Source organism: Felis catus, chromosome E3 (assembly GCF_018350175.1).
Source record: "Felis catus isolate Fca126 chromosome E3, F.catus_Fca126_mat1.0, whole genome shotgun sequence".
NCBI lineage: Eukaryota > Metazoa > Chordata > Mammalia > Carnivora > Felidae > Felis > Felis catus.
In genome coordinates, this window is record NC_058383.1 from 6,199,609 (window position 1) to 6,212,207 (window position 12,599).

Here is a 12,599-nt window from a genome sequence, read left to right on the forward strand (position 1 = left end):
CCCACTCATACTCTCTCTCAAAAATAAACATTTAAAAAAAGAACAAGCTTGAAGAAGCAGTAGGTCAGGTTGTCTTTCCCCGGCCAAGCCCTCTCTCGGGCTGAGGCCTTCAAGGCCTGTGTGACTCAGCCCTGCTGATGGCCTTCGTGCCTCCCCCGCCCTTACCCCCCCCCCCCCCCCCCCGTTCTTGCTCACGATGCTCCAGCCACACAGGCCTTTCCTCCACTTCGGGAGTGCCCCAGGGTCTTTGTTCACTTGGGACTCATCCGCTGGCTCCTTTTCCTGTGCCTGGAGCAGCTTTGTCTGTGCTCTTCTCCTGGCTGCTGCTCCGTATGAAGAGCCGCCTTGGTGTCCTCGCGACTTTGTCGGTTGTGTCTGCAGAGACGTGCCTGCCGCCGGTCTCCCCACTGCCCAGAGCCGCCGCCCCCAGGAGGACTGTGTACCTCGAGCTGGCTGCACAAGGCCGCGCCCTGTCAGACGGAAGCATTGTTGAGAATGCTCTGCCTGCCTTTTCTTAGGTGTTCGGAAGGAGCCAGTCTCTGCCTGGAGCCGACTCCCTTCTTGCCAAACCCATTGATAAGCAGCACACGGACACAGTGGTGAACTTCCTCATCCGCGTGGCTTGTCAGGTGCGGCTTTTGAAAGGCTTCTGTTACAGATTCTTCAGAACAGAGACTGCTTAAAGATTCTAGAATGTTATCTCTGACAGTGTAGTCAGGAACAATGTAGACAAACCAAGGTCTGAGGCCAGCTCTCTTGTACCACATTCCACTGATTTCATAACAGGCTAACGTTTCTGAAACCTGCCTGTTTTATAAGTGATGGGATTTTTAAAAACATTTTTCCTTTCTGCGATGGTAATATTGGTATATCTCATGATTAAGGTCATCTTGGTGTTGACACAACATGGCACTCGGCCAGCGACCTTGGGCAGATTATTTAACTTCCAAATACATCTCGTAAAGGTGCTGGGATGATCCGACCTCCATAAATTGTGGACGTTTAGTAATTTAAGTGCTTTTAAAACTTGTATTTCTTTATCATTTACGTCAATATGTATTTTCATGTATTTCTTGGGAATCTATTTCTGAAACAATTTGAAAAAAACATTGTAAATGAAATTTTCTTAGGTAGTTTTTTTAGAATTTGGGAGCCTTAAGTTTGTATGATTACTAAACAGAATAGTAGATCTTGCAAAACCGTTGAGGGCTTCAAAGTACTGAACAAATCTGCTGAATAATTCAGCTAGTACCTTCTCGGTGCTGCAGTGTGCCAGGCCCAGCCTGTGAGGTCCGTGGGAGGAGCTTGGGTGCGCTCTTGGGGAGCTGCCTGATGCTAATCCGTCACTCCCACAGATGAGTGCAAATCCCCACAGACCCCACAGCAAGAGAGTGGGGGGGGGGGGGTGGCTGTCGGCAAGAGTCCCTGAAGTGGCAAAGGCTGAATTGAGTCAGGTGGGAAAGGAGGTGGCAGTGAAGTGGAAGCCGGGTGCCAGGGCGAGAGGCAGTGTCACGGTGAGACGTGGCCTTGAATTTAAGTGGATTTCCAGGTTAACGACAATACCAACACTGCGGGGTCTCCTGGGGAGGTGCTGTCTCGGCGGTGTGTGACTCTCCTGAAGACTGCCTTGCGCCCAGACATGTGGTCCAAGTCTGAGCTCAAACTGCAGTGGTTTGACAAGCTCCTGATGAGTGTGGTAAGTGGATGTGTCTGTCACTGCCACCCGATCTTGGGGCTGGGCCACCAAACCCCAAACCCTCCATTCTCTTGGCCAATCATGGCTGCTAAGGAGGGGGAGGGAGTTTTACTCCCTGAAAAAGATCTTAAAACTTGAGCTCATGTCCCCAGCCCCAGGCAGCAAAGAGCTTTGAAAACATGATAGTTCTCTTGCATCTTGAAGCGTCTGTTCTTAAAGTGACCTCTCGACTGGCTTGGTATAACCAATTTTAGTTGGTTTATGAAACAATCTCTAAAATAAACTTAAAACTTTAAAACAGACATATAATTTGTTATCGAGCACCATAAAATAAGGTAATAAAATTAGCCCTGGGATGCCTGGGTGGCTCAGTCAATTAAATGTCTGACTTTGGGGGCACCTGGGTGGCTCAGTTGGTTGAGCATCTGACTTTGGCTCAGGTCATGATTTCATGGTTCATGAGTTCAAGCCCTGCGTCGGGCTCTGTGCTGACAGCTCAGAGCCTTGAGCCTGCTTTGGATTCTGTGTCTCCCTCTCTGTCTGCTCCTCCCCTGCTCACACGCTGTCTCGTTCTCAAAACTAATAAAGATTTAAAAAAAAAAAAAAAAAAAAGTCTGACTTTGGCTCAGATCATGATCTTACGGTCCACGGGTTTGAGCCCCATGTCAGTCTCTGTGCTGACAGCACAGAGCCTGCTTGGGATTCTCTCTTTGTCCCTTCCCCACTTGGGCACGCACTCACTCGCTCTCTCTCTCAAAATAAATAAACTAAAGGGGGGGTAAGGGTTAAAAAAATTAGCCTTAGGATCTAATGTTGCTGATTATTTGGTGGGTCTTTGGTCTCTTTCTGTAAAAAACAATGATCCTGTAATTTCTGGGCAGCTGCAGACCGATTTTAAGCATTTGTTATTTTGCATTGCAAAGGGTTTTTTTTAAAAGGTTGCACAGATTACCTGTACCACAAAAACAGTGGGATCATAGGCTGCCTGTCTGCAGTATATGCTTTGATTCTAGCTTGACATCTAACTTCAGGATTTTTTTTTTTTTTAATTTTTTTTTTCAACGTTTATTTATTTTTGGGACAGAGAGAGACAGAGCATGAACGGGCGAGGGGCAGAGAGAGAGGGAGACACAGAATCGGAAACAGGCTCCAGGCTCTGAGCCATCAGCCCAGAGCCCAACACGGGGCTCGAACTCACGGACCGCGAGATCGTGACCTGGCTGAAGTCGGACGCTTAACCGACTGCGCCACCCAGGCGCCCCTAACTTCAGGATTTTCTGTATATTTCTTTTCTCTTTTTCTTTCTTTCTTTCTTTCTTTTTTTTTTTTTTTTTTTTTTTTAAGTTTATGTGTTTATTTTGAGAGACACACTCAGAGAGAGAGAATCCCAAGCAGGCTCTATACTGTCAATACAGAGTCTGATGTGGGGCTCGATCCCAGGAGCCAAGATATCATGACCTGAGCCCAAATCAGGAGTCAGACACCCAACCGACTGGGCCACCCAGGCGCCCCATCCTCTTTTTCTTTTTGAAAGGTCAAACTACTTCCCTATCCAAAGCAGTCGCATTGAGTTAAGCTCAGCCATTAGTGAACGACCTCTGCCACGTCACAGGCTAACATTTCCGTCATACAGCGTGCCCAGCTCATGGTGACTTTCCACTCTTTTCCCATAGTAAGTGTGAGAAGATTTTATCTCACAACCCAGTGTGTCCACACAGTACATAGACAAGGCATCTGTGTGTGTAAACCACAGAGATAAAAGTTTTAAGAAGCAATACTCTGTTTTCTAATAGTTTTTTTTATGACATCATCTTTTAGATTGATTTCAAGATCCACAGTTTCAAAGATAGTTCCTTTTGGAAGGATATTTAAATTTTATTTTTTAGACCCAATTTTAATGACTTTCAGATTTTTAATATTGAGTATTAATGTCTTTCATAAGCATTTAAAAGGGGGTTTGACTAAATACTTAAAGCAAATTTGTTAAAAGAAATGTGAAGTCCTCCTGTATTAATAAAATGTGGTCCTTGTGTAGTGGATGGCACCGGAGTGTTGACGTCATCTGTGTGTGGCCTGTGTTCTCCACCGCAGGAGCAGCCTAATCAAGTCAACTATGGAAATATTTGCACGGGATTGGAAGTTCTGGGTTTCTTGCTCACCGTCTTGCAGTCTCCAGCCATCCTCAGCAGCTTCAAACCTCTGCAGCGTGGGATCGCTGCGTGCATGACATGCGCGAACACCAAGGTTCTCCGAGCGGTCCATAGCCTTCTCTCCCGCCTAATGAGCATTTTCCCAACAGAGCCAAGTAGGTGACCTTTGCTCTGGTGCCTCAGTGGATGGGAGGGCACAGAGCTTGTCACTCGAGAGTGCTCCTCCTCCAGTTACTATAGTGAGCGTTTACTTCGGGCTTTCCATCTTTCTTTGAAAAAAAATTTTTCTTGACCTAAGAACTTAACGGCGGCAGTCGTTGCATTATGTTTTTTGTTTTGCTTTGGAAATGCTGTTACTCATCAGCCGAACGTGACTTTCCTTAGGCAGTAAAGGAAGTTGGGTTACAGTGTTTTGTCCAATGTCAAACGGTCGAGGTCAAACTTTGGCATACTGTAAGTGAGTGGATCTTGGGTGCACTCCGGGAAAGCTCAGGGGATAAAACGTTGTCCCTTAGCTCTGTAAAGTCGGAATCCTCTCAGAGATGAGCGCCACAAGTCCTGCAGTGTGAGAGAAGCGCCCATGCCAGTTGTCCCACATCCCAAGATAACTAAGGCTCCAGACCTAGTGTGAGGAAGGTCAGTGTCCCGGTGCCCCGATGGGCCTGAGAACCTAAACCGTAGGGCCCAGGTTCTCGCTTCTGTTTCAGGCACTTCCAGTGTGGCCTCCAAGTACGAAGAGCTGGAGTGCCTCTATGCGGCCGTCGGAAAGGTAATCTATGAAGGACTCACCAACTATGAGAAGGCCACCAATGCGAATCCCTCCCAGCTTTTCGGTGAGTTTGGGTCCGATTTAGATTTTCTGTAGCAGCGGTTCCTTTTGGCGTCGGTCTCTGTGCTCTCTGGACGAGCTTTCCTTCTCGGAAAGGGTCAGGACGTCAGCTGGAGCTTTGAGCTGACATGCGCTGAGGGTGTCGTGTGTGGCCTGGTACACGTGAGTCCCCAGTCCCCTGTGGTCTTTGAGGGAAATGGCCTCCTCCCAACCAATGTCTGTGTTCCCTCGGTTCCTCCCGCCCCAGCCTCAGGTGCAGGATTGGGCTGTGGGGGAGCTGCCCCGTGTGGTGCGGGTCCTGCTGCCCCGGCTTCACGTCACACACGGAGCCGCTGCTAAAGTAGTGTGCACAGATGTGTAATTGCTGCCTTTCACTATACGGTCACCCGTGTTGAAGCCACTCCCAAGACGAGAACTAGTCCCTGTCTACGTGGTGAGGCTCTGGCTGCCCCAGGTGAGACAAGAGTTGGTTTTTCAGGTAATCGGGGCAGCCGGACGACTTGGGCCTCCAGATACTCAGAAGTCAAATGCGTAGCTACTTTACTCTGCTCTTTGTGAAAGTCACGGACTTAGGGTTAGCAGTTTAAAAAATGCTTTTTTAACTTAGTCATTGTATGAAATTTTGAAAATACAAAAGAAGGAAAACTAAAAGTCTCTTTGCTTAGTAAATATTCACTATTAACTAACGTCTTGATGTGTGTCTTTTTTTCTGTGTACTTGTATGTAAACACATAGGTAGCTTTTATCATGCACACACTTGCATCTGAATCTGCAAACTGAATACGTTACATCTGAATGAGTTTCTTGCTCTCCAGACCCTTGCTACTTGCTATCTGACATGAGGGAACCAGATAAATTTATCTAAAATTGTATCCCTTAGTATTCAAGCTTGCCAGCTCTATTCTGGAACCGGGTGGATTTAGATGGTTGAGGAATCCTTTTGTGACTTTTGTTAAGGCGGGTCATGTAGATCCTGCTTCGCAGCCTGGCTTCCAGAGTTTGAATGTCTTCTTAATTCTCTGGAGGACTCTGAAGAGCTGACCACCATTGGCCCTGCCTCCCTCCTTTGTGGGGGTGACAGCAGGCCGGGGGCAGCACTGGGGCTAGTGCCTGGAGTCTTGTCACAGCAGTCTTCCTGCCCTAGACCCAGGGCTCAGTTACTGACTCATCATCACCAAGCGTCACCTGTCTCCTAAGACTCCGCCTTTTAACAAAGCAAGCCTAAAATTGTCCAAATCTGTGATGATTGCACCCATCAATGGCAAATGAATACCCTTATACTGGTCTATCATGGGAACTGTGAATACAAATTTAAAATTTCATGTGTAGGTCAGGGTCAGGATGTTCCTAAAACATGTCAGGAAAGATTACGTTTTTTGCACATACTCAGTGTTTATGCTCTGATGTTAGTTTTGTTGACTTTTACTGGATTTTTACTGATCTTACTCAGTTTTTCAGAATGGGGTACAAATTGAATTCTAAAATATTTATCATGTCCAAATAGTCTAGATTTGTTTTTAAGGATTTTCTTTTTTTTTTCTTGTTCTATTTTCTTTTTTTTTTTTCAATTTTTTTTAATGTCAATTTTTTTTATTTTTGAGAGTGCGAGAATGCAAGCAGTGGAGGGGCAGAGAAGGAGGGAGACATAGGATCTGAAGCAGGCTCCAGGCTCTGAGCTGTCAGCACAGAGCCCAACGCGGGGCTCAAACTCACAAACTGCAAGATCATGACCTGAGCCGAAGTCAGATGCTTAACCCAGGGGTTGCCACCCAGGCACCCCTCTTTTTTTTTTTGCCCAAACTTATCATGGGACAATAAATGTCACTTAGGGTGGTTTGCTATAACAAGGATAAAATCCAGAACTGAAGGTACGAATGTTGTATCTACCAAAGCGTAAAAATCGGCTCCCGTGCTTGGTGTGGATCGTGAATTCAGAATTGGGAGTGAAAATGCGGTGCTCCAGAGTGTAGTGTGTGTGGACAAAAGCTTCTAACGTTGACACTTGGGGTTTATCCATACTTGGTCAGAAACAACACATTTTTATTCAGTACACTTTAAAATGTTTTAAATAGCCCATTTTTGTTGATTACTGAGTTTTAAAAAAACTTTTCTTAAAACCGAACACACCGATTTCTACCTCTTAGGGACCCTTATGATCCTCAAGTCCGCCTGCAGCAACAACCCGAGCTACATCGACCGGCTCATCTCGGTCTTCATGCGCTCCCTGCAGAAGATGGTCCGAGAGCACCTGAACCCACAGGCAGCGTCGGGCAGCACAGAAGCTACCTCAGGTGACAACCAGGGCCCCCACGTTTTTTTCTCAGACTTCATGGAACACCAAAAGGGTGCTGCTGTGTGATTGAATTCTGAAACCAACGTGAATTCCTGTTTTTTTTGTGCAGTCCGCTCTCCGTTTGCTTTCAAAAAAGAAGTTCTGAGCATTTCATATAAAACCAAAGTGAGATCGTTTTTAAAATGAATTACATTCCAGGGGCACCTGGGTGGCTCAGTCGGTTAAGCCTCTGACTTTGGCTCAGGTCATGATCTCACAGTCTGTGAGTTCGAGCCCCGCGTTGGGCTCTGTGCTGATGGCTCAGAGCCTGGAGCCTGCTTCAGATTCTGTGTCTCCCTCTTTCTCTCTGCCCCTCCCCTGCTCGTGTGCTCACTCGCTCTCTCAAAAATAAACATTAAATTTTTTTTTCATGAATTATATTCCAAATTTGTGAATGTAGGGATGAAATTTTTAAGCGGGCTGGATATTTATGTGGGGCATTCACTGCTGAGTGAGAGCTATCCAGTGGTTTTGCCGTAAAACCAAATGCATAATCAGAGCTTTATGCCTTATGAAAAATGAAGTTGCAGGTTCTGGGCCCGAGAAGTGGGCCCCAGGATCCTGAGGGATAAAGTTGTTGGTTGCAGGGGCGGGGCCACGTGTGCCCAGAGTTGGCACCACTGCTAGAGGCCCATCGGAGCAGAAGTGCTGTGAACGTGGCTTGAGGACTGCCTGTGTCTGGGTGTCCGGCACTGGTCCGTCCGCTCCATCGTCCCCTTGCCCGTGCGGAGGCGCTTATGAGGCCCCTCTTGCAGGAGAGTATGTGGGGGGCAGGGTGGGACAGAATCTGACGTGCCACATCATGCATCATGTGGATTGTTGGGGTGCTCCCCTTTTCTCTGCACAAGCAGGAACAGGAGAGCTGGTGATGCTGAGTCTGGAGCTGGTGAAAACGCGCCTGGCCGTCATGAGCATGGAGATGAGGAAGAACTTCATTCAGGCCATCCTGACCTCCCTCATTGAAAAGTCGCCGGATGCCAAAATCCTCCGGGCTGTAGTGAAAATCGTGGAAGAGTGGGTGAAAAACAATTCCCCGATGGCAGCCAGTCAGGTGAGCAGCGAGAGGGCTGTGCTCGGGTCAGGCATCTGCTGCTGTGCAGGCAGAAGTCCAAGCATGGCCTGCTCAGCTCTTCTCCTCACGCTTCTCCGGCAACACGCTTTTTCCCATGTTGGCATTTGCAGGATTTTTTGTTAAGATGGATTTCTCTCATGGCACTTAACATTTTAAATAGATGCTCAAGGTGACCAGTCACTCTTTTTAATGTGTATTTGTATTAAGATGCTAAATGAATCTTATTTCTTAGTCTTTGTGGTGCTAAAGGTAAGCATCCAAAAAATTAACGATATGGGACTGTTACTGAATTTAGTAAGGTGATTGCAAACTTCTGATTTGTTTGATAATTTAGTTACTTTCTCTCCAAAGTGAGCTGCAGCCCCTAGGAAAATCAGATTGGCAGCTGTCTTGATTTTAAGGATTTGCAGACAGCCAGAGGCAGGCTCTTTCCATTTAGAAAGGAACTTGTCTTACTTTACTTGACAAAATTTTAGGAGCTTAAAAAATAAAGCAGATGGCTGAAATGCTTTTGAATTTATCTTTTCTCAAATAGACGTAATTGACCTTTTCTTTTAAAAAAAACCCAATTCATACAGACACCTACACTCCGGGAGAAGTCCATTTTGCTTGTGAAAATGATGGCCTACATAGAAAAGCGCTTTCCGGAAGACCTTGAATTAAATGCCCAGTTTTTAGACCTCGTTAACTATGTCTACAGGTAATGACAGCGGTTAACCAAACATTGCGCGTATGTGTCTACAGTACGTTCTTTAATTAACCTACGTAACGTTGAATCGCTTCACGATAGTTAAATTTTAAACATACCTACACTTAATCCCAGAACATATTTTTGTGCCATTAACGCACCTTTTGCTCAAATGCTGCGTCGGCCTATGGTAATTCATGATCCACTCTCGGCTTTCGTAGCGGCATTTAGGAGCGTTCTCGCCCGCTTGTTTTCTGCCTGTTGGCTTCCGGCTTGCAGAGTCCCCCTCTGGTGTAGCTCTTCCACCCCGTGTTCCTCTTTCTGTTTCAGGGATGAGACGCTGTCTGGCAGTGAGCTGACTGCGAAACTCGAGCCAGCCTTCCTCTCCGGGCTGCGTTGCGCCCAGCCCCTCATCAGGGCAAAGTTTTTTGAGGTTTTTGACAACTCTATGAAACGTCGGGTATACGAGCGCCTGCTTTACGTTACCTGTTCCCAGAATTGGGAAGCCATGGGGAACCACTTCTGGATTAAGCAGTGCATTGAGGTAGGACGGGCCCAGCTCACCGTCCCTGGCAGGGCACTGAAGCAGGAGGCATCAACATTGTCTGAGATGAATTAGAAACCTCCACCATAAACTGCTGTCCTCTCTTCCAGGAAGAAAAAAAAGACTTTTAAAGCTTTGTTTTCAGCTCGAGGGGTTTTTTTAGGGGTGGTTTTAAGCTCCTAGAAAATTGAATAGTGTTCTTTAGTGTGTAGCCAGAGGTTTGTTTTTCCTCAACTGTGAAAATTGTAAATTCTGTCTATGCGCCCTTGAAGATTTAACGTACTGTGTCACGTCTCATCATTCTTAGAGCAGGAAGGTAGAGCAGCCAGGCCAGACCAGCCTGACAAAGCCACAGACGTGGATCCCTTAGTGCGAGGGGCCAGCATGCCAGTGACAGAGGCCTGTGTGAAATGGTCAGACCGATTCAGTGGATGGTCAGATGTTTCTAACAGGATTGTGGGGAGAGATCTGTTTTCTTGTTTCTTGTTCATATCCGCTGCCTTTCATTGGCTTAGTTATCTGCTTACTACACCAGGCAGCCTAGTTTCCCATCGGTTATCGATGCTATGCAGATAATTCTAGTCTGCTTGTTTACAAGTGAAGCTACAAGGTTACCAAATTACTTTGCCTAATGAGATAGAAGATTGTGGAATCTTCTTTAGGGGCACAAGCTGGGGATCTGCCATTCCTTGCCTCGTTTGTCCTGTGCATCTGGTCTGTCGCCAGGGGTTACCAGTTCAGGGCCACCTGCTTCTCACCCTTTTTTCTTCTTCTGCCCTCTTGGGGCCACCATCATTGCTCACCACCCTAGTTTTGTTATTGTTGCAAAATTGTCCTTAATAATGCTGATTGTGTGTGTCACTCCTTGCCTTTATACTTGGCACAAAATCCAGCCTCCAGGACACGTCTTTCCAGCCCCCATGTGACCAGACCCTTTCCTCTCTCCAGCTCGATACTGACCTCCCTGTCTCCCTCCTCCCTCGGTGGTCTCCAGCCCTACTGGCCTTTTGTGTTCTCAGACATGCCACATTCTTAACACCTAAGCTAAAAGGGGCACCCTTTTGTTCTGTTGGTCTCCCTGTTTCTTGGCTCTGTCCTTACAGTGAGTATGTATCTTTTTTGGTTTGGTTTTGGGTTATTGGTTGTTGTCGTCGTTTTCTGTTTCTGTTTGTTATTATGTGTCTGTTTACGTGTTGATGTTGGGCTTGTCCTTCCCCATGACACTTCAGCTCCACCGGGGCAGGGGCAAGAGTGGCTTAGTTTGGGGGGCATCCAGGTCAAGAGGCAAAGGCCAGGTGGCAAAGCGTATTGGGATGTGGGGAATAGTCGTGGAAGTATTGGGTGTGGGTACGAGTGTTACGTCAGGGATGAGCTCGTGAGCCATGCCGAGTAGCTTGCACTGTCCCCTGGCGGCCATGGAAGCCACTGGGGGCCACAGGGAGAAGGGCACTGAGTCAGCTGTGTGTGAGGAGACGATTTGGGAAGAAGAAGTCCATGAGTTAGGAACTTAGTCTGGGCAGGAGTTGATAGCAGGAGGAAGCCCGTCTGGTAGGGGAGAAAGATACTGAATTTCTGCTTAGACACCGAGTCAGAGGTGCCGAGTGAGGGGTGTCTGGAGGAACAGTTCAGACCCTTTGTCTGACTGAGCCGGGGAGAAGCAGAGCTGTGGGCTCACGAGTCAACACCCTATGTGTGCCAGTCGTGAGAACTAGGTGTCAGCCATGGGTCCCTGCACCCCAAATGCCAGGCTAATGTTCTAGGTTTGTCTTCTTTTCATAAATCCTTTCCAGCTGCTTCTGGCGGTGTGTGAGAAGAGCACTCCCATTGGTACCAGCTGCCAAGGAGCCATGCTCCCGTCCATCACCAATGTCATCAACCTGGCCGACAGCCACGACCGAGCGGCCTTCGCCATGGTCACACATGTCAAGCAGGAGCCTCGGGAGCGAGAGAACAGCGAGTCCAAAGAGGAAGTAATGCTCCAGATTGTGTGGTCCCTTCCTTTTCACAGCAGAATTCCCATTTCTGTGGACGAATTTGATATCAGCCTTAGATTTTGGGGGGGGGGGGGGGGGGGGGTTGGGAGGGCAAGAGCAATGCATTAAAACCTGTCTCTACCTGAAAGTTCTGGATGTGGTACCTCTGTTCAGTTAGATGTTTCTCTTTTTTTATTATCGAGGTGTAACTGACATACAACATTATGTTAGTTTCAAGTGTCCGATGTAACGATTCAATATTTGTATATATTACTAAATGATCACCAGGATACCTCTAGTTAACATGTGTCACCACGCAGTTACCAGATTTTTTTTCTAATGAGAGCTTCTAACATTTACTCTCCTGGAAACTTCCAGATATGCAATACAGTAGCATTACCCATAGTCACCATGCTATACATTGATTGCATCCCTATGACTGACTTATAACTGGAAGTTTATACCTTTTGGCCCCCCTTTGGCCCATTTTGCCCTCTCCTAATCCTGCTGCCTCTGGCAAGCACCAGTCTGTTCTCCATAAGATTTTTTTTTTTTTTTGTAAGATTCCACATATAAGTGAGAACATAGGGTTTTTGTCATTGTCTGACTTCTTTCACTTAGCAGAATGCCTTCAAGATCCATCCATGTTGTTGCAAATGGCAAGATTTCTTTCCTTTTTATGGCTGAATAATACTCCATTGTACTTACACACACCGCATCTTTATCCATTCATCTGTTGATAGACACTTAGGTTAAATTGATAAGCATCTCGTACTGCCATTTAATTTCGAGATAGATCACTTTATTGTGAGCTAGTCTTGCTTAGTACAGGTTATTCTACTGTTCGGTGATTTTTCTCTCCCAAGTGAGAAGAAGCCATGTTGTGTTAACAGCACTACCCTAGGGAGGGACGCCTCCCAGGGCTCCAGCAGGTTCTACCAGCAGCCTGCTGTGAACCTCCCAAGTCTCCACCTCGTCCTGGTGGGGGCAGCCCTGGAGCCCAGAACTGGCTAGCAAGGCTGAGGTCTTTGTCCCGATGGCCCTCAGTGCTCCATGAGGAGTAGCCGCCACTACTCCAGGCGTAGACCTTTAAACTTGGGTCTCCTTTAGGTTGTTTGCTCTTGGAAGCTCAGTCTTTCCCCGGAGTGCTGGGTTTTAGAAGCAGCCACCCAGGATTGCAAAAGGAGGCACCCTTTTTGCTCTGAAAGGGTAGTCTGATGCCACTCCTGTATGTGGGATATCTACTCATTCTGTTATCAAATAAGAATTTAAAATCTCCTTCTGTTGCTGAACACTAGATGATCTAGTGATACGA

General features: G+C 46.9%; 1 protein-coding gene across 14 annotated transcripts in view; it reads left to right on the top strand.

Moving 5' to 3' along the window:
* The window catches only part of TRRAP (transformation/transcription domain associated protein), a 113,308-nt gene that overhangs the window by 62,657 nt on the left and 38,052 nt on the right, over positions 1-12,599 (top strand). For 10 of the 14 annotated variants that reach the window (XM_023246566.2, XM_023246564.2, XM_023246571.2 and 7 more), the window contains 9 exons: positions 519-629; positions 1,550-1,696; positions 3,788-4,001; positions 4,554-4,679; positions 6,820-6,966; positions 7,856-8,058; positions 8,658-8,779; positions 9,098-9,311; positions 11,102-11,281. In XM_023246566.2, coding sequence (XP_023102334.1) covers positions 519-629; positions 1,550-1,696; positions 3,788-4,001; positions 4,554-4,679; positions 6,820-6,966; positions 7,856-8,058; positions 8,658-8,779; positions 9,098-9,311; positions 11,102-11,281 — 1,464 coding nt within the window. The remainder of the gene's footprint in view (positions 1-518; positions 630-1,549; positions 1,697-3,787; positions 4,002-4,553; positions 4,680-6,819; positions 6,967-7,855; positions 8,059-8,657; positions 8,780-9,097; positions 9,312-11,101; positions 11,282-12,599) is intronic. The other 4 variants (XM_023246567.2, XM_045048093.1, XM_045048095.1 and 1 more) reach the window with 1 other exon arrangement.